Source organism: Patiria miniata, unplaced genomic scaffold (genome assembly GCF_015706575.1).
Source record: "Patiria miniata isolate m_02_andy unplaced genomic scaffold, ASM1570657v1 HiC_scaffold_20, whole genome shotgun sequence".
In the NCBI taxonomy this organism is placed as follows: Eukaryota; Metazoa; Echinodermata; class Asteroidea; order Valvatida; family Asterinidae; genus Patiria; species Patiria miniata.
In genome coordinates, this window is record NW_024037059.1 from 24,895,433 (window position 1) to 24,920,695 (window position 25,263).

The 25,263-nt window shown below is 41.7% G+C and overlaps 2 protein-coding genes across 2 annotated transcripts; both read right to left on the reverse strand.

Moving 5' to 3' along the window:
* Window positions 1–99: 99 nt before the first annotated feature.
* On the reverse strand, window positions 100–1,131 carry LOC119727927 (trace amine-associated receptor 7d-like). Its single transcript, XM_038200007.1, has one exon. The coding sequence runs from the start codon at window positions 1,129–1,131 to the stop codon at window positions 100–102; it is 1,032 nt and encodes a 343-aa protein (XP_038055935.1).
* A 20,176-nt stretch (window positions 1,132–21,307) lies between these two features.
* On the reverse strand, window positions 21,308–22,810 carry LOC119727928 (F-box/WD repeat-containing protein 7-like). The gene has a single exon (XM_038200008.1). The coding sequence runs from the start codon at window positions 22,808–22,810 to the stop codon at window positions 21,308–21,310; it is 1,503 nt and encodes a 500-aa protein (XP_038055936.1).
* Between the last annotated feature and the right edge of the window lie 2,453 nt (window positions 22,811–25,263).

Sequence of the window (25,263 nt, forward strand, 5' to 3'; positions counted from 1 at the left end):
ACGAGATATCTGAACATATTTCGTGTGTATTAACTGCAAATTTCGTGACTTTCACTCTATAGCAGGTCCTAAATGAAAACACCACTCAGTGACAACTCATCAACGTCGAGCCATCTCGGCATCCACGCTGTTACTTCCGCCGTGCTCGTCCAAACAAGTGCAGAAAACCGCCCTCAAACCCTTCCGGAATTTCTTGTACTTCAGCTCGTAGATGATGGGGTTAACCACCGAGTTAAGGTATAGCAGGAAACTGGTTATGCCACTGATGTACTTGAAACTCTCTGAACCACAGAAATTAAGTGTGCTGTCGCTTGTCGGATACAAGCATAAAATAACGCAGACATTATCCGGTGTCCAGAGAATTATGAGAGCCCCCAGGACTATCGTAAGCATGCTGATGACACGCTGTCTAGCAATCACGAGATCAACCGCTGCTGCCCTCGCGCGTTGTAGGTTCAGAGCTTGTGCTTGTCTTTTGAGAGTAACCTGCATTTTGTAGTACGCCCAACTCATCATTATGACGGGCATAATGTAGGTGAATGAAACCAATACCACACTAAGCAAAATGGGGAATGCTTGATTGAGGTACTCGATGTCAGAACAGGCTTTGTCGAGATCATCGCTGGCTTTGATTGTGAATAGAAAAGGCAGAGCCAACAGAACAGAAAGCATCCAGAGCAGAGTCACGAGTGTCTTCATCCTTGTAGCTGTGACTTTCCTGGCATATTTGAGTGGATGTACGATGGCTATGTATCTTTCCAGCGTCACCACGCACAGGTTGTAAGCGGACGCGTTGAAAAACACCCAGATCAGTGACTGGGACGCCACAAGCCGGCAGTACAGTTCCCTCCCAAGAGAGCTTGATGGAACCATGTTGATGAGAGTACACCTGCTAGACGCAAAAAGGTAATGGAAAAAGGTGCAGAGACATAGCAGCATATCGGCCACAGCTAAATTCACCAGGAGATAGTTAGTCATGGTGTGGAGAAACCTGACGCGCAGAATGACGAAGCAAACCAAGAGGTTTCCTAGGAAACCAAAGACTCCTTCTGCTGCAATGATCTGGCAAACCCAAACATCTGTTTGCGCTTCTTCGAGACTTATCAACGAAGTGGCATTTTTCATTGACATTGTGTGTTGTTGTTTGTGCGTGTGATTTATAACATCAGTTCAAAAGCAAGGTTGTCAGCGGATAGAACTAACGCAATGTTCTTGTGATCCAGTAAATCAACAGTTAGATGCTGGGGTCCTCCTGTGCAAGAAATATGGCTAGACGTGTTTTTTAAAAACGACAAAACCTTGACCATCTGCTTACAAAATCACAATGTCCACTTACTATCTGTCATTTCGTTCGCTGTTTGTCGGTGCGATGGGCGTATGCGCGCTGGGTGGATCATGCCATTATGACTGTTCGCTCTATGGTTATACCGGGCGCCTTGCCCTTGGATTCATACCATAGTTGCAGATGCGTTAATTCGTAACTCAATTCCAAATATGGCGTCTCAAAGAAATGTTGGAAAATGGTGTCCGCAGTCCTCAACAGATGGCAGAAATATCCGTCATGTTACATCAGTCAGACGTTGCCAGCTGCTGTCGAAGAAATCACTTTCCAGTTTATCAATGTATGTTTTGAGAAGTGTGCGCCTAAAAGCAGATAGTTCGTTGACTTATTTTGTCTCCCGATAGTTCTTTCTTATAACAATTAGATAAGAAGGTTATTCCCGGTGTTTAAGCCCTGCACCGTTGTCCAGTCGTTGTACCTCAGTGCAACCACAAGTACCATACGCACTATTCAATATTTTAATTAGAAGATGCAATAGTTAATAATTACCCCTTTCCTCAATAGAGTTGACGCGATGATAAAACGAAGCTTTTAAAGATGCTCGAGATCTGCTCCTGGCAGCGAAGATTTGCCATCAGTGTGCTGTGTTTAATATGGAAGAGTAAACCTCACCCATTTCTTATGTCTGATACCTTGCTTTTAATGCAGAGGGGAAGAGGAAACGGATGAAATATGCTCCTGCCCTGCAGAATCCATCAAACCAAGTGTATTGAACTACATGCATTGATAACGTCAATTAAAATTAAGGATCCGAAAGAGAGAGACCTAATTGATATTAATTCGGAAATGTGTCTAAGACGCACGCATTGTGCTGCTACATCGGCGTTGAATGTGAAACGGGAACAAAATTGGCCATGGCGTGCACGCTCATTAATTCGGTGCACGAATCAGTGGCGAAAGCATTGTGCGTGTTGCTTAATGTACAATAGTTGACACAATGGGTTCGCCATTAAAGGGGGCCTATCAGTAATAGCGTGCTAGGAATGATCTGTAGTCAGGCCCTTATACCATTATAGCTCAAGAATAAATTGAATTTGAATTCATATTACAGGGGATGGTACAGTACCGAAGAGACTTTACTTTGAAACTGTTGGTCCAGTGTGTAGGCCTTAACTAATCTTTTCATTTTTTTGAATGGAAGCAAAATTAACAACTGTTGACTTTGTTGCTACAAACAAGAATATTCCCTGCTTACATGCAGTGGGTGACAATAGTTCCTTCTGTGTGGTCGCACTGCCATTCCCGTACCGCTAAAACCCACTGCAAGACGGTCGCTGGAGACGCTGGTAGCCGGCCATTTGGCCAGTCAGGCAGTTAAAGATGACACATCATGCGTGATACCTGTGATGAATACATACCAATTTGACTACATGTACTATAGTTTAAAACGTACGTGTTTCTAAATTTTAGCCTGATTCTTACCGAAAAAGATATGGCTCAATGAAGCCTTAGGAAAAGACACAATAGTACACAATTCTTTGCGAAAGGCAATGTTTTCTTCTAAAAGACAATTTCACACTAACCAAACAACCCGCACTTTCCGTCTGACTATGTTTTATAACCATTGGTGAGAGTCAGGTAGCGCACGGTAGTATTGGTCTGCATTTGGTCCGTCGATTGGAGGCTGATCATAGCCATAGGAGAGCATGTCAAAGAACCCGCGTCGGTCCAATACTTGCCGAAGGTCTACGAGGAAAAGAGTAGTGATAAAATGTAAAAGAAAAACAATGCAAGAGAATGTTTAATTTAAAAAAACTCAAATAGGTCTTAGATATCGTTTAGCCTCGATTTTAAAGAGTATAAGTAAAACACCCTATATAGTTACAAACACATCTAAGTACATGTAATTGATAAACTGTCATGATTGGGCTGATACGTGTACTTACCGGATCATTGTCGACCATGTTATTTAGCATAACGATGCATGAGCAGTTGTAATCATAAACCATCCGCCATATATCACCGACGGTCACTGGTAGGGGCATCTGGGTCACTATGTTATGGTGTTCTAAAAGGGACAGGCAAACGTCGTGTGCTTGAGCTTTCAAACGTCATGTGCTTGAGCTTACAAACGTCGTGTGCTTGAGCTTTCAAACGTCGTGTGCTTGAGCTTTCAAACGTCGTGTGCTTGAGCTTACAAACGTCGTGTGCTTCAGCTTTCAAACGTCGTTTGCTTGAGCGTGATACTGCATATTGGTGGGATAAGATTGTAACAGTTAAATTTCGAAAACAATCGTTTTTTCGTATAACTCACGGCGCGCGAATTGATTGTTTTTACCCCAGTCACCACATACAAAAACAAACGCTAATGTAACGCACAGTCAGGCACCAGACTATTACTCATTTGCGTATGTGTTCAAAAGTCTTGCACATGTAAAAAAATAAATGATCCAATACCAAGGTAAGGGAGCTAGGTTGTGGTGGGCGCGTACTACTCTACGCTATGGGGTTGAGGTTGGTTATCACGCCACACTTCGCCAGTGAAGTTCCTAGTTACGAACAACACTATGGCCTACTCGTTGAGCCAGGCACCGACTGTGACACAGCGAAAATACCGTTTGAGGTAAACCATTTTCACTTTCGTCATGTTCTTAAATTTGCCATAAAAAGGTCATGTTGAACTGAGGGATATCCTTTCAACGACTACAAAGTAAAGATTAGACCTTCGATGATCTTTTTAGGAAATAAAAATGAAATGTTCAAAAAAAGCGTTTTCACAAAATATATCGTTTTTGTGCCGGAATTATAGTGGCGTCATTGAAGGTACTACTACACGGTAATACATTCGAGCACTGGTCCCCCCCCAACTTTTTGAAGGGTGGGGGACACAATATCAAATGTCCCCCCCCCCCCGATTTTTGAACTCGTGTCTCATTTACAGGGCCCTGTTATGTACTACAATGTATCTTTTTGCTTAGAAAATATTGGTTAAAGTGGTCAGAAATTGCCTCAGATAGCACCACAGAGCATTTAGAATCCAAAATTTTTCGGGGCCCTTAAAGGGAATTTACATCATTTGCTTTTGCTGTAATTTTCAGAAATGGATGAAATTGGGGGGTTGAAAATATATAGCAAATATAGTTACACTGACTTTTTTGAGGTTTTGGGTTCGAAAATGCTATAAAAACCAAGAAAAACAATCATTTTCCTGTAGTCTGGTTCCCTGACTCCATTTAAGAAGAAACAGAGCAGTTTACATACATTGGGGAATGGTAAGGTCTGGGAACCAGTCTAGCTGGCTTGTACCCGTTCATAGGTGTGTAATCGATTGCAAACAAGTGTGATGGTCAACTGGGGCCAGTATTTGAAAAAAAGCCAGTTTTTGGTCGGCCGATCAGCGTTGGAAATTGATACAAAAATACCACTTTTCTTGAAAATGACAGTATACCAGGTGCCATTATATTACAGGATGCTTTACACTGTCATTCACTAACAGTCCAGCAAGGTATTTCAAAATGATTTGGTAGTTTTATTTTTTGAAGTTTGCAAATGTTGTATTTTCCCTTTAAGCGGGCCCCGAACCGCACGCCTATAGCTCAAAATTCTGGTAGCTGGTTCAATGGCTCCAACCTCGAAAACAATGTTCAAAAAATTTTCTTATGCCTTTAGCTGAGAAAACCTCGAAAATTATGTTTAAATTATTATCTTTTGTGCTAAGATAATTATTGGTTAAAGTGGTAAGAAATTGCTTCAGATCACACCACAGAACATCTAGAATCCATTTTTTTCGGGGCCTCTAAGCGGGCCCCGAACCCCCACGCCGTAAGGGCTTCGCGCTTCGCGCTCTCATCAGTTCTGATCAAGGTATGTCCCCCCCCCCACTTTTGAGAAGCGATTGACGCCCCTACATGACGCCCCCCATGAAATGTTCCCCCCCGAGCGCCCCCCCCCCCCCCCACTGAAAAGTTCCTGGCTACGCCACTGCCGAAGACCAATTTGGAAGTAACTGTAGAGGATTCCTTGTGCAGATTATTGGCTAGCACGGATGTTCCACAAAATCAAAGTAAACAGTCAATATCAATGACAAGCGCCACCTCACGATAATTCTGGAATGATGTAACTCAGAATGCATCTCATTGGTGAAGGTGAAAAGAGCCGGGTGTGGGTTCTAGTGGTATTCTGCCACACTGCTTAAAAGATGTTGAAGGAGCACTTTGGTTGCAGGTGAATTGTTGCTAGAAAGTGCATTGACAAGCTTTTTAGTGGGCCAAAGATTGATAACATAAACTTTGATCGTAGGGCATGACGGATTTTTCAGTTGCCAATGTCAATTGTCATGCCACTCTTAACCTTATCGATTTCCTTGGAGATGTGATCCCTCTGATAATTTGCGCTAATTAATCAAGCGTTTACCAGATCACATGATCCTAAAATGGAAATGTGTTGCGGCGCAAATTCGTGAGTGAGTGAAATCAGTTACCTTCCTTCCCTTCCTTCCATAGAGTGCAGTCAGCAGTCCTCATAGTCGCAATGCAGTGTGCGTGTGTGTATGTACAGATTTGCAAACCTTGGTCCTTAGTGAGTTCTTGTGGAAGTAAGTTAGGGGTGACTTCAAGTTATCCTGATTTCGGACATCTTGCATGTGACGGTGCATACGAAAGCTCTTCAAGGGATCATCTGGAGGGCCCAAAGGGAAAGAAATCAAAGCCAGTCTCGTCGGTATCAAATGTGAACACCACCTTTCCGATTGAATGCCAGAACTTTTCAAGCTGGGAAGACTGCTGATCGAGGCTTAACGGTTTTTGCCTACGTTTCATTTACAACTTGGAACCCACGAGATAAAGGCAAATAAAGACCAGGGTCGCGATCTTATTGCAAGGGAGCTCAGAGCAACACAAACAAAAGAATGACAATGGGGACGATTGAAGCTGTTACACAAGTATACTAGTCAACATAACACATGTAACTATTAACAAGTGCGGATACAGAATGGTAACTGCCGGCGCGGTGTGGGGGGCTGAGACTGTGACGGGGGGGGGGGGGGGGGGGGCTAAAGGGCTCTCAACAGTTGCCTTATATTAGAACATTTCGGTCAATGCCGACCGGGACATGGGTGTGTGACGTACCGAGCATTTAGTTTGGTGTGTCCACACGTAACAGTTTGTTAGGGTGTGAAAGAAACCAGGGGAAATTCCAGGTCGGGACAGTTTGTTCTGCTCTTCGTCAGGAGACAAAGGGATTCAAACACCCAAGGAGCTGCCATATAAGTTAACTGGGCAAGAGAGCTCCTTCTCCCCGACCGGGGAGTACGCAACAGCAACGGAAGACCTCCGGCAACGGCACCGCAACTTGACTCGTCCCTACCCCGAAGCTTGGCTTCCTGCAAAGTGGCAACAGCACCAGAACGCGTTCTTCTGCGTTGACGCCATCTTCCTAACTTGCTAGATGATCTCATCAGGACCCCACACTATAAAATGCTAATTCGCGTGCCGCCTTTGCAATACGCGATGCCGATTGGTCAATGCACACAATGAATTATTAATCTCCTGATCACGCAGCACAATTCTTTGCTGATTGGTCCACGCGCACTTCGGCATTATTAGCACGCACCAAATGTCCTAGATCACGCTCATAAATAATTCCTAGGACTTGGACTCCTAAACAGGTCTGCATATACCTGTACCCCTGTTTCGTTACACACTCAACCAACTAGTTCTTTTCAAAAAAACACTTCTTCCGAAAAGAGATATCTTCTTTTCTTTGAAAACCTGCCAACTCATATTGAAATTAGGTTGGGGCACAATGCGATCCTTGCATGGAAGAGGGCACTTTGTGGTTTTATTTTTCAAAACACGATTTACTTAGGCACAATTTCTACATTTTCATTATAATGCTTTCAAACTTTGGCAAATGTCCATCCATACAACCTTTGACATCTAAAATCCCTACCGGAGGGCGCTATGCTAAATTAAAGTTGAAGGAAAAATTTGATTTTTGGACATTGTTTTTCAACCCACGTCTGCACTTATTAAGTACTTATGGTAAGTATGCGTTTCGCAAGAAATGTAAAAACCAAAAACCAAAAAACAAAGTACCCCAGAACAAAGAATATTGTGCAAAAAAAATTGATGTTAAAAATTTTAAGCGGCTTTTTTTTTGTACCAATGGGAACCATAATGCATTCACAGCATGCATGGTAGTTGGTCTCATGGCCATTATTTTAGACCTGGACAAAGAAAACATGGTTTTGACACACACACACACAAATCTTTATACTATACGATCAAATTCGTTATTGTTCTTAGATCTGTTTCCTTTATTTCAATTGCAACCGATAACAAACAAATCATGCTTCCATCACCAAAGGCACAATTCCAGCCACCAAATATATTTCACAAATCTGCAGTAGGCTACTTAAATACAAGTTATAAATCCAATCGAAGAAAGAAGCTTGAGTTACAACAAGTATACTAGGCTAATAATTGAAAATTAACGTTTATTGCTCTAGTAATTTTCCTCACAGTGACACTCGGGAGTAGAAATTATAATTAAAGTGAACTTATCGTTTCTCTATACAATGCTTGCTTTTGACTCGGTATATTTTATCAGTTTGTCTGGAATAGGCCTATTACAACCACAAACGGACAAACGTTTCGCATGGAGGGTATGCACAGTCGTTTTCCCACAGTAAACGTATATTCTTGATTTGACCTCAGTAAGGTCATAATGTACATCTCTCTTTAGGACTGATGACATCATATGCATGCTTCATATAAATATATCAGGAAATGACAAATTACAATAATATGGGTGAATTGAATGTTCCTTAAAACCGTGGAGTTTACACATTTTATTAGGCAATTAACAAAACACACTTTAACAATACACGCTTCCTAAACTTGTATATTAGCGTAGCTGTACATTTTCCGAACATACCACTTCAACATGAAACCGATAATAAGGCGTGCGCATGCGCAGACGGGACCATCGAAGGCACACAGTATAAAGCGTGGAATACAAACATTTGGATTGACTTTCTCAAAATTACTCTCGGTGGAGCTGTTCATTCATAGAAAGGCATGAACTTATCCGGCCAGCGACATTTTATTATATGATGATTAAGGGAATGACAAGAGGAAGCGTTGAGGTTTCTAAACTGATTGATAGTGTGTTGTCTATTGTGCACGTGGCCCAATAGTACCTAAAGTGACTATCCTTCACATGTAACGCTTCACCAATAATGGTAAACAACGATCTTTGGTACTTTGTTATCATACTCTTCAAAATAATAAACGAATGCAAGTTTAGTGTCGTTCATCCACGCTGCTGAATATTTGACAGGAGCCTGATCGTCATACATGCACTCTCTCAATCGTTTGATCATCTGTAAACCATCAAGGTGGTCGATGCTCCACAGGTACATCAAGCCTCCAGCAACCTCATCAGACGCAATAAACTTATTGCCAAGAACACAACGGATGCAGAGATAGTAATATTCACGAGGGTACGCCTTTTTGATGTCGCCAATGAATTTGCCGTCGAGCCTGAACAATCTGACGTTTGAGGAATCCGATGTGACGAGGAGGAATTCGCCGTTGAACTCAATGGAGCAAGATCTATTATCTCGGTCGTAATCCTCAAAGTCCACACCAGGCACGTCAAAGTGTCTGATGCACTCCCCGGATTCAACATTCCATACTTCCATGACGTGTCCCCAATTGGCACTAATCACGATGCCGTCCCAAAGGTGACAGGAAATCATGTCATTGGCATCACTGACAATTGTCTGCTTACAGACACCACTCTGTGCATCCCATAAGCGAATCTTACGGTCGCTGGGTAAGCACCTGCAACTGTCTTGTCAAGATAGTCCACGTAAACAAGTTGGACATCATCGGAGGTGCTCTCAAAGACGACACGAGATGAACCTTCTATGGCATTCCAGACCCGTATAACACTGTCAACACATACCTCCCTATCCATGTTTGACTCCCCTGCAATACTCACGATAGTGTCACCATCGAAGAAGAGACGAAACACCTCCAGACGATGCCCCAACATGACTCGCAGCTGCTCTCCAGTCTGGGCGCAGTAGGTACGAATCTTACCATCAGTGCATCCTGCAGCTATGATGCCATTCTTCATTTTCAGTGCTTTTTTTCCCTTTACTGATGCCCACTTTGATGATATGTCGACGTGTTCCGCAGGTGGTATCCCAGATATGCAAAGTATCATTCGAGAGAGCACCGGCAAGACTATTCCCTTCAACAGCAAGGCTGCATAATGTCAACTCAGGTTCAGAGCTCTCATACATGGACCCACCGTAGCCAGCTGAGCCAAACTCGAACGAGACCTCGTGATACCGATTGTTCTTCCAATTTCCTTCAAGATGTCGTACCTTCATGTATATCTCCTTCCATCTGCATGTTTTCACCAACCCTGGCCAGTTTGAACCAGTGACAACCGAATCAAGGGCAAAGGTGACACTGTCGCCAACGCCCCCATCCCCGCCATGTTGAGGTGACGAAGGTATGAACGGGGGTTCAACACAAAGATCAATGACTGCATCAAACTTCTCCCATCGCTTCTCTCGGCAAAGAGGGCGCCATAGAGCATCGTCATTGGCGGCCTCTCTCCAGGATCGATTACATAATGCCACGTGACACAGGTCCTCAGCTGAAAGATGTTGAAGTACGAGAACCTTCAACTCATTCGGCAAGTCAGAAAAATGGTCTTTTGTCGGAACTAACAACGCCATTGTTGTGAAATACAAGGGAAAAACAATGTCGAGGATTAAACCATTTCTTTATTGCAGAAGTCGACAAATATCATCAAAGTAACAAAAATACAATATTTTAAGCCAGATAGGATTATTGTTTTGGGCGTCAATTCAAACACATTCTTCGTGCACCCAGTTTTTTGGTTCAACGATAGTATGATTTGAATGGGCCACAGTGCGTTATGTGTTCCGTATTTTTCGTTGATGATTTAAGTGATTGTTAACTGCATTACTGGTATGGTTTAAGCCAACATAAAATAAGGATTATTCTGTACTCTCCTTAAATGAAATCGCTGTCTCCTTCAAAATTCTGTGACTCATATGTTGCCAATCATCATACGAATAGGCATATGTGTTCGTTTGTTTGTTTGTTTTAATTTCGCACATACAAACAGTTACACAAAATGACGGAATAACAATATTATCATTCAAATATTGTATCAAGAGCAAAATAATGATATGAATGGGGCCGACATCCGAGAGAAGGTCAAAGCCTTCTGTAGAGGAGCATCCTAGACTGCTGTCGAATTACAAAAAAATATATAACTAGAGGTTGTAGGAACAACCACACGGTGTTGGGCCATGGATTACCGCAAACTTTGCATGCCGAAACCGGCCCTCTTAAGAAAGTGGCTAGTTTCACACTGTTGAAAGCCCCTGGTAAGCAAGTAAACCAAACTCCCCTCCCTGCTCCACAGTCCCAGCGAGATCAGGCCAAAAAAGTCTCCGGTTTCTGGTATGGAGCTTATCCAAAAAAAGTGGTGTGGCGACGCGGCTTCTTTTTTTTTTTTTACCTGACTTTTTTGCTTCAAATGTCGGCTGATGATTGCAAATCGTGCCCGACTAAACTTAGTGCAAATATATGGGAGTCCAGAGAGGCCACATAAAGCTTATTCTCGATCATAATCCCATCTAAAAACACGTTAAAATTGTGCAGCAGCAGGATTCCAGTCAAACCAGTGAGTTTGGTGGTTTTGAGACATCATCTTTCATTGAAAAAAAAAACGTTTTCATTTTGCCGACGCGCATGGCTACGGCGACGCGCGCGCATACCAGAAACCGGAGACTTTTTTGGGGGGCCTAATGACTTGTGGTTAAATGAAATACCACCTGTTAGCCACACTGCTTTCTGGAACTATACTTTCTGGCGAATTGCGGTTTTATGCTAGCATAACAGTAACAGATCGTTCTCAGCCATTTATTCACGGATTTTCACATTTCAACATATAAAACAAGTTAAATTTCAGGTACGTCATTATGATCATACTTTTGTTGGCCGACAGATTAAATTTAGCAATCAAATATTATGCTTGAAATTTCTCAGGCAGAGTAACCTTTGCTCCTTTTAGGAACCAATTACAGAACGAGTGATAATGCATTTTGACGTTTTTTAATCTGCCGCTAGAGGGCGCTCTGACATTTTATGACGTCACCCGTAATATATTGCTGTAGTACAATAATAAGGCACTTCCGGTTTCGACCGGAAGGAAGGGTCACGTGATTTTACACTTAATACCAAAATGAAGACCTTGCAATATTGTATCGATTGCCATAAAAAAAAAAAAATCAAATCTGTAGCAGTTGATTTTATATTGATTTTCAAAGATTAAATCTAGAAATCTTTGATTGCTTGTAATATGATACTTGATGACGTCAATGTGACGTTATTACCAGAACGTTCAACTGCTATTGTAACTGTGCTATATATAGCCAAATCTTGATTATATCTATCACGGTTGATTTTTTAGCAATTTTTAAAGGTTTAAAGGTCTTTTTATTGTAACTCCCGATCCGATGACGTAATCATTTTTTTTCGCGCACAGGTCTTGTCTGCATTAAGGTCATCATGTACATTAATTTTGAAGCGAATACCGCAAACTTCGCCACAGACATCAAGTGAAAATGCGTTTTTCGCGTTTTTTTTACCTGCCGCTAGAGGGCGCTCCAACTCTTCATGGCGTCACCCATCTTTTTTTTTTTAAAGGTCAATCAAGGCATACACTTACATCGTTAAAAGCGAATTCATATCTTCTTTCACTTTCAAATTATTAAGCACTTCCGGTTTCTACCGGAAGGAAGGGTCACGTGATTTTACGCGCACAGGAGAAAAGGAAGAGCATGTATTATCACGGTCGATTCCCGCAAAATTCAAGTTCCGGTCTTGCACGGTTGATTTTATATTGAATTTCAAAGATTAAATTTATTATATGTTGAAGTGACGTCACGTCACCTGCGATGACGTCATGATGACGTAACTGCAAAAGAACTACATCTACGGTGGGTTGTGCATTCGGGTATTGACAAATTAAGTTCATAGATGTTTCCATTTTGACAAACAGTTCCGGAAACGAAAAGTGTCTAGAAGTAGAAGAAAAAAAATACAAGAATATTGAATTCATAGAAAAACAGTAGGTTTTGGGCTTTAGCCCAACACCTAATTATACAATCAATTTCCGTTGCATAACCTAAATTGAGATGTTGTTCATTTCTAGGTTTAATACATACAAACTGATTACAAATACTGCCTTGTTCCTCATACGGACAGAGAAAACAGTTAAGATTGACACATTGAACATTTCTATACTTGTCTAAATAAAATTCTTTTTTAAATACTTCATGAACACCTTATTTGACATGTTCACAAAGACATTTCTTTAAAAATCCATTATAAAAAGAAATACTCTCTTTGTTAAAGTCCATGGTTTTATTAAGAATAAAATTTGCTTTGGAAAATGTATTTAAAAATAAGAAATGTGTTTTTTTCCAGAGTATATTTTTATCCAGGATGGATTGCTCTAAATCTATCTTGTAAAAGTAATTAATCTCTGTTAACCACCATGCCCAATGCATTCTAGTCAATCCCAGAGGTAAAGAGTATTTATATAAAATGTACATGTACATACACGAAAGAAGTGCATGTGTATTTGTCAACAAGACAAAGTCCGACTGCAGTGCAATAGACTTATGCGTTGTAGGTTGTTGTTCTTTGTTATTCTAATTTGGTACGACGAATACAAAGGTAAACGGTTCATTCATGGTTATCCAGGCTATATACTATTACTATTGCCCTCTATAATACTATAGCCTAAAGTTTCGAGCCTGAAGTTTTACGCAAATGTACGTAGGTCTATGTACATGTATACATGTAAAGATATAGTGCAAATAGTGACACAACAGGCAAGGCTCCCGTCATCCCATGTTATGCCACTTACCGTCACGCCTTGGATAAGAGATTTTCACCTGTAAAACAGCCAACGCTATGCGCTACAGGTTCAAGGCAAGGTGGCGTTGTTCAAAGGTCAGGTTCTATACGGAGGCCTCTGTAGAACCTTTTCGTATAATATTTCATGGTCGCGGCAACGTACATAATGTATAGAAAACTTCATACAGAAAATAAGTAATTTGTTTTGTGTCGATTTCCATCGGGCACGTACGAAATTTGCTCATGACAATAGGACAGTTTACACTGCAAGGGTTATACCTTGAGGTAGAGTGATAAACCAATTAATGTGCTTCAACACATTCTTAACTTGGTCATAATTAACGTTGCCTTGTAAACCTCTTATTTATTTGCATACATTTACACAATTCCACGCGGTTTCCCTCCCAATTAAATAGAGTAGTGGTTTGAGCCAACAATTACAATACAATACAATACAATAAAACTTTATTATCCCAGTGCGGGAAATTCCATGGCCTTTTTACACGTTATTTGGTTTAAAACACATAAAAAACACGAATGTAAAAACTTTACAAATACAAAAAATACAAACATTAAAACTTATAACTTATATTAACTTATAACATCTGTCCGTAGGCAAGTAAGATATGTCAATTTACTGTGTACCTGTACTGTGAGATTAGAAGGTTTGCATGGTGGAAAGATACTAAGACAAGTTAAGTCCGCGGTAGCACCACGTGAACAAATCTCCCCCGCGAGCACGTGTGGCTCCGAAAAAGAACCGGAGGGACCCAACGCCCCGAACAGCATGCTCCGCCCGTCGTCAGGAAAATGTTCATTCTCCCGACGACAGGCAGAGCACACCGCTCGAAACGCTGAGCCCCCGGTCCCCCAGAACCACACACACTCACAAAAGAGACCCATCCACACGGTGCCACCGCAAACCCATCCCGTCCCAGTACCTGTACTGTGCTAATCCTATTTGTTTAACAAAAGAAAACGAACTTCGTCAACGGAGGATAAGGGTTGCAATACAGCAGCTCAGCGTTCCAACTGCTCATTGTACCACCTGATAGCTGATGGAACAAATGAGCTGCCATATCGCGTAGTTCTTATCCTCCGTTGTAGAAGACGGTTACTTCGGAAGTTATGGACAAACTTTGTATGCAGCGGATGGCACCTGTCAGACATAATTAATTGTAATTTATTGCACATGTTAGACTTGAATAAGTCAATCAGTGGTTCCTGTTGATGGCCAATAATCCTGCTAGCTTGTTTAACTATTTTATCCAACATAATGTGATCCTGGGTCCTCATATTTCCAAACACACAAATAAGGCAAAAAGTAAGAATACTCTGTAATACTGATTTGTAAAACATTTGCAGAATTGTGCGATCAACATCAAAAGAGTTAAGCTTCCGAAGGAAAAACAGGCGTTGTCGTAATTTACAGAATTTTGCCTTAGCACAGGTGTCAAATTTAAGCTGATTGTCGATTTCAATCCCCAGGTATTTGTAAGCAGATACTGTTTCAATTCGTTCACCTTTGATGAAGAGTGATGGGGTGTGCGTTTTCTTTTTTCTAAAATCGATCACCATTTCTTTGGTTTTTTTGGCATTAACTTTCAAGTAGTTTTCGTCACACCACTGAGTGAACCGTGAAACTTCCTCCATGTAACCATCTACTGATTCACGACTTCCATCTAAGTATCCAACTAAAGCAGTATCATCGGCATACTTAATCAGCTCATGCGATGGGTGGTGTGATTTACACTCATTTGTGTACAAGGTGTACAACATGGGTGAGAGAACACACCCCTGTGGAGCACCAGTATTAGTGTACTGGAGAGATGAAGTAGTGGAGTTCAGTTTAACCTGTTGTCCTCTGTTTGACAAAAAATCATAAATCCATAAGATAAGTCTAGGGTTGACATTGAGACTAGTTAATTTCTGGGCCAGAAGATGCGGTTGAATGGTATTAAAGGCACTCGAAAAATCTACAAAAAGTATTCGTACATAGGCTCCTGCTTTCTCCAAGTGCTCATAAATACCATTCAACAATGTAAGCACTCCATCCTCTACACCTCTATGAGATCGGTAGGCAAACTGGTGGTCATCCATGGACTCAATAACCTGTGGCAATAATCTCTTCATTATTATTTTTTCAAGACACTTCATAGGTGCCGAGGTAAGGGCCACGGGACGCAGATCATTCATTTCTTTTGGGTGAGATTTTTTTGGAACGGGCACAATAACTGACCTCTTCCACAAAGTCGGAACTGACACATGACTTAACGATTTTTGAAACAATGTTTGATATGGGATTGCTAACTGTTCAGCACATACCTTCAGCACCTTACATGTGACTAAATCAGGCCCATTTGCTTTACGTGAGTTCAGTTTCGCAAAAAGAGATTTTACTTCATCAACTCCAATATGGATATTTTCATTGGAGGAGCTTTGCACTTGATCAATAACTTCATCCTTTTGAACACTGAAATCATGTTTATCAAACCTACTGTAAAAACAATTCAGATTGTGGGCATAATCAACTTCATCATCTACAGTGATTCTGTTTTTCTTTGGTTTATACCCTGTAATGGTTTGCAAACCCTGCCAAGTCTTCCTGGTGTCATTTGTTTGAAAATAACCTTCAATTTTGTTCTTATAAGCCAGTTTACAGTTTTTGATTTCTTGTTTTAGTCTTTTCTGAACCTCTTTCCGTTCCTCTCTGGTTCCAGAATGAAACACGATCTTTTTTTCATTTAACAATCCTTTAAGCTCCTTCGTGACCCATGGTTTATTGTTTGAGAAAATTTTCACTGTCTTTTTGGGAATCAGCAAGTCTTCACAGAAACGTACGTATTCAGATATGACATCGACAGCTTCATCTAGATCCTCTGAAACATCAATGAACACGTTCCAGTCTGTACAGGCAAAACACCCTCGCAGCGTCTCCACAGCTTGACTTGTCCAGGACTTGACTTGGACTTTCTTCACAGGTTCCCTCTGTACTCGGGGTCGATACACAGGAATTAGCTGGATCATGTTGTGGTCAGAGTTGCCCAGACCGGGTAATGATCTTGCTCGGTATGCCCCGGGAATGTTGCTGTAGCATAGGTCCAAACAGGCGTCATTACGGGTGGGACAGTTAACATGCTGGTGGTATGTGGGCATACAGTCCGCTAAACTGCATGAATTGAAGTCGCCAATAATAATTTTGGCAGCATCAGGTGAGACCGTCTCAGCTTCAGAGACAAGGTCTTGAATTGTATTGGCTGCTATCTTGGCGTCTGCCGAGGGGGGAATGTACACCACGAACAGCATAACTTGATTTATTTCCCGTGGCAGATAAAATGGCCGGAGATAAATACTAAGGAGTTCAATATCCTTCGTACAAATACTTTGCTTGACGGTGATGTGTGCTGACGAGCAATATTTTTCGTTAATAAATGCACAAACCCCTCCACCTTTAGTTTTTCCTGAATCCTTGTTTCTGTCCATCCTCAACAGCGTGTATCCATCCAAGTCAACCAAGGTGTCTGGGTCATTCTCAGTTAGCCACGTTTCAGTCAAACATATCAAACTGGAATCACGGTATTCTGAGAGGAACTGTTGGCAGGCTCTGAGTTCATCAGTTTTGTTTCGTATGCTCTGAACATTGCCGTGGATAATTGTTGGAAGTGGAGTTCTAAATCTCGATTTTTTAAGTCTGTTCCTCACACCACCTTTACTCCCACGTTTACGCACTTTGGGTGTGTCCATGCATACCTCGGGTATTACGTAATCAGGCTGTGTCGAGAAAGCACGGCGACTCAACAGGAATTCACGACTGTACGATATCAATGGCGGAGGCTCACCTTCACTGTTGGTATAGGCTGCACCCAGAATTCGTCTAGCACTCCATGATAAAGTTAAAAATGCAACAAGAAACACCAACACAGGGAAACAGGGTACTTGACACATCATCTTACTTGAGAAAAGTCACAAACTTCACTAAAACAAGGCATAAAAACTGGATTTAAAAACTGACAAATACGGAGACAAGAAAAAGGCCGTGTCGCCACATGAGCAGCGCCACCAGCAGGTGGCAACTATAGCGTACAACTAGCTAATATATATTGAGCGTTTCAAGTTTGTTAACAAATCTCGCATAGTAAATATTGATACAGACGGACATCCCTTTGGTCACAATCATGGCTGTATTTTATTAGACTACCAGGGCGGTTCTGCAGTTCGTGCAACAAAATCACAAGATATATTTACCATTTTCAAATCATACGAAAGCCCATAAGGGAAAAATACGTAAGACTCATTTTGTAGGATCCAGTCACATACACAATACTCCGTTGTATGTTCATTTTCTAATGTCCTCGATCCTGCCTCTTGGGGATACAAAAAGTTCCAACAGCTTTATTACATACTCTGGAAATTATTAAACTAAATATAGTTCCAAATACTGGATGCACAAATAAATCTTATACACGAAACGTTTAACGTGATGTCATTAACCCTCCATGCATTAACGCTAAAAGAGACGATTTAAACGTCTAACAAGCGGGCCGAACTTCGCACCAAATCTCTGCTGTCGCATCTTGCATACGTCCATTATTTGAACATCTATACAGTTTCAAATTCAATATTACACAATAATAAGCTGTTGTGGAGAGCATAGGCCTACTCCGAAACAGCTCGTTTTCGTTATTTTTTGCATTTTTTTTGCTGTTTCGGAGTATATATTAATTTCTTTAAAAAAAAACACACTATGTTACATAATGGTACATTTCAACTTAAAGTTGCTCAACTGTTCAAATCATCAGCCAACAGAGGATTTTGTTAACACTGATTATGCTAATGGCTTTCGCCCGCTGATTGACAAACCCACTCGCATATCAGTCTTCATAGCGCTTTTCTTATTGACAACATTCTCATTATAGCACAATACTAATATCTTCACTGGTATCCTCTATGGTGATATTTCAGATCACTTGCCCCTTTTTCAAATCACTCCCTCTCTCTTCCAGCCTGAACCGTCTCTCATGTCTACCTACACATCCAGGAACATAAATAAAACTTCTTTAAATACTTTTGCATGTGACTTGGCTTCCACCGACTGGAGTGCTTTTTACAATTCGGTGTGTGGCAGTTCGTACACACAAAAGAGACCCTATTGTTGACAATCATTCGTCCATGAAAACAATCCAACAGTAAGAAGCATTTGCTACCTGTTGTCCAGTAAATGCTGAACAGCAAAGGAATTTTTTTATTCATACGGAATCAAGCATATGCTTTTCCTTAATGCTTGTACTCCAAAGTAAATGCTTTTACTTTTTGCTTAAACTTCGCAGCATTTGCTAGTTTTTATACATGCGACCTAATGTGTCTGGCTTAAATAAAACTTAATAAAAAATAAAGCCTCCACAGAGATTTTGCTAGGTAGAATAATTGAGGATCACAAATTGGTCATGCACTCCGCGAAATAAGCATTGATAAGGTTTAGTGTTAACCAGTAACCACTGACAATATAGCTGAATTTCAGTAGGTACAAAATAGGCGAGTAACGTTTCATTACAAGGGCATACACGTAAGGAATGCATAATACTTCTAATTTTAGGATGTTATTGTCTAAATTGTCCCAATCAGTGAAGTGAATGCAATGTGAAATGAAAACAACGATCTTCCAAATCGAATGTGTTTCATCAGACAATCATCCTTCTTGTTACTAGCCAATTTATCGGAAGGCATGTGAATGAAGAAAAACTGTGCAACAATTATTTCACCAATCAGAGGGCAGGGGCGGACCCCCTCCCCTTTTACAATTTTTTCGATGTTCAACGCCCTTTTAAAAAAACGCGTTTAAAGCCTTTCTTGGTTGTTCGGCTGATGTCTTGTGGTCATTTCGACTCACATTCGACTCAAATTTCATAAAATGGCACGAAGCTTAAGGCTCATTTATAATCACAAAAACTACCAGCTAAACAGTAAGTTTCAGTTAGCATGCATTACATCTAAAGTATGACTAATAGACTAATAAACTGCCTCAGTTTAAAGCAGTAAAATTCCAATGTTTATTGCATAAGGCAAAAAAAAAAAGTCTCCGGTTTCTGGTATGCGCGCGCGTCGCCGTAGCCATGCTCGTCGGCAAAATGAAAACGGTTTTTTTTCAATACAAGTTGTGTCTCAAAACCGCCAAACTCACTGGTTTGACTGTAATTCTGCTGCTGCGCAATTTCAACGTGTTTTCAGATGGGGTTATGATCGAGAGTAAGCTTTATGTGGCCTCTCTGGACTCCCATATATTTGCACAAAGTTTAGTCGAGCACCATTTGCAGTCATCAGCCGACATTTGAAGCCAAAAAAAAATATATATATGGTAAAAAAAAAAAAAGCCGCGTCGCCGCACCACTTTTGGGGCAAGCTCCATACCAGAAACCGGAGACTTTTTTTTGGCCTAAAAATAACACTCTTAAAAACTACAGTGGAAACATTGAAGAGAAAACAAAGGAATATAGCTTGCAATTTACTGGTAGGTGTTGAATATATTTACAGTACTATGTCATCTAATTGCACCTTTTCCGAATAACATATTCTTTATATACGATTTTGTTCCAATAACCACGCCATGAACATAAACAGATGAGTTATTGTAACCGGGGAGAGTGGAATTTAGTTTGTTAAAATGGGGCACTCTCCTTATGTCCGAGTGGTTCCACTAAAAAATGATTTGGGAAGAGCGAACTTTCTGTAGTCTCACAAATATGAAATGGTTTTATTTATAATACAAATAGAGACAATATATACAAATTATTAGATATTTACACAAGAATTATATTAGAAACTTGGTTGGGTATATAAAAACGAACTTTGTTGGGTGTATAAAAAACGACAGTCAAAAGGGAAATGGCTAATGAAGTAGCTCCAAGGATATTATCACTTGGGAGGATCTACGTTCATGCCTACTCCGATGTGAAAATCGACGATCAGCAGTGAAAATACAATGTAGATGTAAATATTTTACTGCTATCGGGAGCCTCTCTCAAAATTATAATACAAGTGAAGAGTGTAAGCGCTCGTAATAGATGGTCTGCTCGCAACAAAATGTTGGATCGAAATCAACAATATTCCGCAGCAGGCCCTACAAGAAAACTATACCGAAACGCCCGGAATGTCAACTATTCCGCTTAAACAAAGCGCGTTGGAATGCAAAACTTGCACGCTCGCTACGCCCATCGCATAGTTGAGCCAAATTCTAGGCGGCGCGCGCTGCTAAAAAAAGTTTAGTTGGCCGCGAGAGGGCGCTAGGCAAAAAGCATGATTGCAATGGCTGCTCACATGTAAAATGACATAAACACGAAGTTACAAAAGTTATGAAATGAATGCTGGAGTACATGGAGTAAGGAACCTGTCGGGTAAAAGTAAATACTGAAACCCGACCTGGTTACATTATGAAAATGGCTTACTGCATAGAGGCATGGGAAAATAATCAAAGGTCCAGACCACATTCTTTTCATTTTTGTCTTTCAAAACAACTGAGTGAAATTTTCCGAACAGCTGAAATTTGCTAGACACAAGGACAATTTATTACAATAAAATTTAAAAAAGTAAAAAAGTAAACCGATACTGCATTATTCTCCAAAGCTACAATGCAGTAATTTCGCTTAATATCTAGAAATGCGGACAACGTAAATAATATGAGCGAGTTGAATATTCCTTAAACCCCGTGCGGGAGTGGGGGGGGGGGGGGGGGGGAGAAACAAACCATTGTTATTGTAGTTAAGATCGCATAATCCCACTTACATGTGCGCATGGATGTAGACAATATTATTTTCAGGCAGAACGCATATAATTATAGTCAATTTCGCCTAGGATTGTTATGCGACGGATACAAGGAAGCGTTGGGCAATGACGTCACCAAACTAATTGACAGTGTGTCCATCTATTGTGCATGTGGTCCTCTGAAGAGTTGCCTGGCAAGCGTTGTCAGTTTGGTGACTCAAAGTGACGATCCTTGCCATGCTCCTCTTCACCAATAATGGTGAACAATGATCTCTGGTATTTGGATGCTTCAAAACCCCTCCTTATCCATGTCAAAGTACTGAACAAATGCAAGTTTGGTCTCGCTCATCCACGCTGCTGAATAGACATCATTAACCTCATCGTCACACATCAAACCTCTCAACGGGTTGATCAACCGGAAACCAGCATCAGGGTCGTTAATGCTCCACAGGTACATCGGGCCTCCACCTACCTCCGCAGACGCAATAAATTTATTGCCAAGGACACAACGGATGCAAAGGTTGTACTCTTCAGCAAAATCATACGACTTGGTGTCTCCAATGAATTTGCCATCGAGATTGAACAATCTCACATTTGAGTCCTCCGATGTGGCAAAGAGAAATTCGCCGTTAAACTCAAAGGAGAACGATTCATCATATGGGTCCAAATCTTCAAAGTCTACACCAGGCACGTCAAAGTGTCTGATGCACTCCCCCGATTCAACGTTCCATACCTTGATGACGTTTCCACGATTGGCACTCATCACGATGCCATCCCCAAGGTGACAGGAAATCATGTCATTGGCATCACTGACAATCGTCTGCTTACAGACACCACTCTGTGCATCCCATAAGCGAATCTTACGGTCGCTGTAAGCACCTGCAACTGTCTTGTCAAGATAGTCCACGTAAACCAGTCGGACGTCATCGGAGGTGCTCTCAAAGACGAAACGAGATGTACCGTCTTTAGCATTCCAGACCCGTATATCACTGTCAGCACGTACCTCCCTATCCCTGTCTGACTTCCCCGCAATACTCACGATAGTGTCACCATCAAAGAAGAGACAAAACACCTCCAAACGATGCCCCGACATCGCTTGCAGCTGCTCCCCAGTCACGGCACAGTACATACGAATCTTACCATCAATGCATCCTGCAGCTATGATGCCATTCTTCATTTTCAGGGCCTTTTGTCCTTTACTGACGTCCACTTTGATGAAATGTCGACGTTTTCCGCTGGTGATATCCCAGATATGCAAAGTATCATTCGAGAGAGCACCGGCAAGACTATTCCCGTCACAAGCTAGGCTGCGTAATGTCAACTCGGGTTCAGAGCCGACATATTCTTTGTTTCCCTCGTAGCCAGCTGAGCCAAAATGAAACGAGACAACGCGATACCGATTGTTCTTCCAATTTCCTTCAAGATGTCGTGCCTTCATGTATATCTCCTTCCATCTACATGTATTTACCAACCCTGGCCAGTTTAAACCAGTGACAACCGAATCAAAGGCAAAGGTGACACCGTCACCAACGCCTCCATCCCCGCCATGTTGAGGTGACGAAGGTATGAACGGGGGTTCAACACAAAGATCTACGACTGCATCAAACTTCTCCCATCGCTTCTCTCGACAAAGAGGGCGCCATAGAGCATCGTGATTGGCGGCCTCTCTCCATGATCGATTACATAATGCCACGCGACACAGGTCCTCAGCTGAAAGATGTTGAAGTACGAGAACCTTCAACTCATTCGGCAGGTTAGAAAAAGGGTCTTTTGTCGAAACTGACAGCGCCATCGCTGAAAAATACAAGAAAAAACATTTCAAGGGTTGGACTAGCATTGATTTGGGGTCCACATCTCTCCTTCCCCACCCCTCTTTTCGAATTTGCAACGGCCAGCCGCTTTTGGTCGCCGGTCCTTTGGCCCATTTTTAAAACTGTTCTGTCGCTGCTGCACTGGTTGTTTCTTGAGCCAACATTCTCCTAGCTATTTAAAAATAGATTCCTTTGAATAGACATAAATACCGTCTATGTAAATGTACATCTCCTTTTATGCCCACGTCATATTGTATCATTCTCCTGTCTATACCTCTGTAAAACCAAAGATTGTTAAACAAAAAAAAGTAGAACAGGAATTACATGCCTAGAGATCATGATGGGGAAGGGCGCCTCGCATGGTAGGTAGGTAAAAAGAAGATTTGCTCCATGCACCCATCGTGATTACTTCGTTGTGCACAGTCGCTGAACTATTTTATTCTCTTTTTTTGGCAAAATCATACAGATATCTAACAGTTTAAAGCAGTTTATTCTCTGATTACTAGCACCACTCATGTGCTTCACAGGGAAAAACGTAAAAGTGGCTGAAACATTTTTGACAGTTTACAATATTATGCTTATGAGCTTACTGTGCAGGAACATGTGTAGGTTCAGAGATGGCCTGAACAATTTCCCCTATTCTTTCCACTGGGTATCATGTGTATTACTGTTTATGACTCATTCTCAACAAGACTTTTATTTTTAAGCAACCTATTTTTTACTAAATTGTTTAAACTAGTGCAGGGCCAGTCGAAAATGTGCGTGTTCGGCAGGGGCAGTTCAGAACTGCAGCTCGTGTAACAACGCACATTATTCAATGGTGTGAACGCACACTCACAAGTTAAAACGCACAAAAAGTCGTCACCCCCTGGCACTGATATTTAACCCTACTGGACAATATGGTACCGCCCAACAACTGTAGGGCGTAGTTGTAGGGCGATACCATATTGTATTAGAGTTACTCAGTCGACCGCCTACATACAGTGCAGTGATGGTTGCTCAGTTGACTACAAAATGCATGTGCCTGTGCATGCCACTCACGTAAATGTACGTGCTATCGCCCTACAATGTGCCCGTCCTTTTTGCACTGCTTGCGTCATATGAAGCACGCGCGCTTTAGCTCGAACATGACGTAAACAATTGAAAAGAACCCCATGATGTGCCCGTCCTTTTTTTCCATTGTTGCGTCATATTAAGCCCGCGCGCTTTAGCTCAAACATGACGTAAACAATTGAAAAGAACGGCAGTGCGTGGTGTTATGTTCTAGGCTATATTCTGCCACGTTTGCCTCAGAAAATACTGCTTTTTTGCAGCTGTTTCGACAACCGCTGGTCCAAACTACTTCAAACTTGGCACTGCACATTCTGCTATCCGGAGCAATGCACCCGCCGATTTTCAACTCCATACGGTGCCCGGTTCAGGAGATAATCGACGGACAGACAGACAGACGGACAGACAGAGATTCCTTGAATTGTAGCATAGACTAGTGCAGGGCCAGTTGAAAATTTGCCTGTTCGGGAGGGGCAAGTTGAAAATGTGCCTATTCGGGAGGGGCAACTTGCTTGACCGCTGGTACTGGTTAAGGTTGATTGCCTTAAGGTTGATTGTTAAGGTTGATGGTATCGCCCTAGAATGCACGTGCGCGTGCCTGTCCTTTTTGCATTGTTGCGTCATATTAAGCACGCGCGCTTTAGCTTAAACATGACGTAAACATTTAAAAAGAACGGCAGTGCGTGGTGCTATGTTCTAAGCTGCCACGTTTGCCTCCGAAAATACCGCTTTTTTGCTGTCTAAAATGTGCTTGTTTGGGAAGCGCAAATTGCCTGCCGCAGGTATTGGTTGCATGCTTGCAGTTTTTGAGAACTGCTCGTGCAAACAACGGACGCGATTCATTGGTGTTGTTTTCACAGGTTGAACGCACACTCGTCCTGCAGTAAAGTCGCTCAGTCGACTGCAAAAATAATGTGCCCGTGCAGCCACCACGTAGGTGTACAAACGGTAACATGGTACGCAATGCTATACATTCACCCATACTGGACAATAGTATCGCCCTACAATGCCCGTGCGTGTGCAATAAAGTTACGGCGCGTCACGGTGCCCGAGTCTTTTTTGCATTGTTGGCGTCATATTGAGCACGCGCGCTTTAGCTTAACATGACGTAAACAATTGAAAAGAACGACAGTGCGTGGTGTTATGTTCTAAGCTGTACTGCCACGCTAGGCTTCAGAAAATACTGCTTTTTTGCAGCTTTTTCGAGAACCGCTCGTCCAAACCACTTCAAACTCGGCACTGCACATTCTGCTGTCCCGAGCAACGCACCCGCCGATTTTCAACTTCATACGGTGCCCGGTTCTGGAGATAATCGGCGGACAGACAGACAGACGGACAGACAGACAGACAGAGATTCCTTGAATTATAGTATACTAGTGCGGGG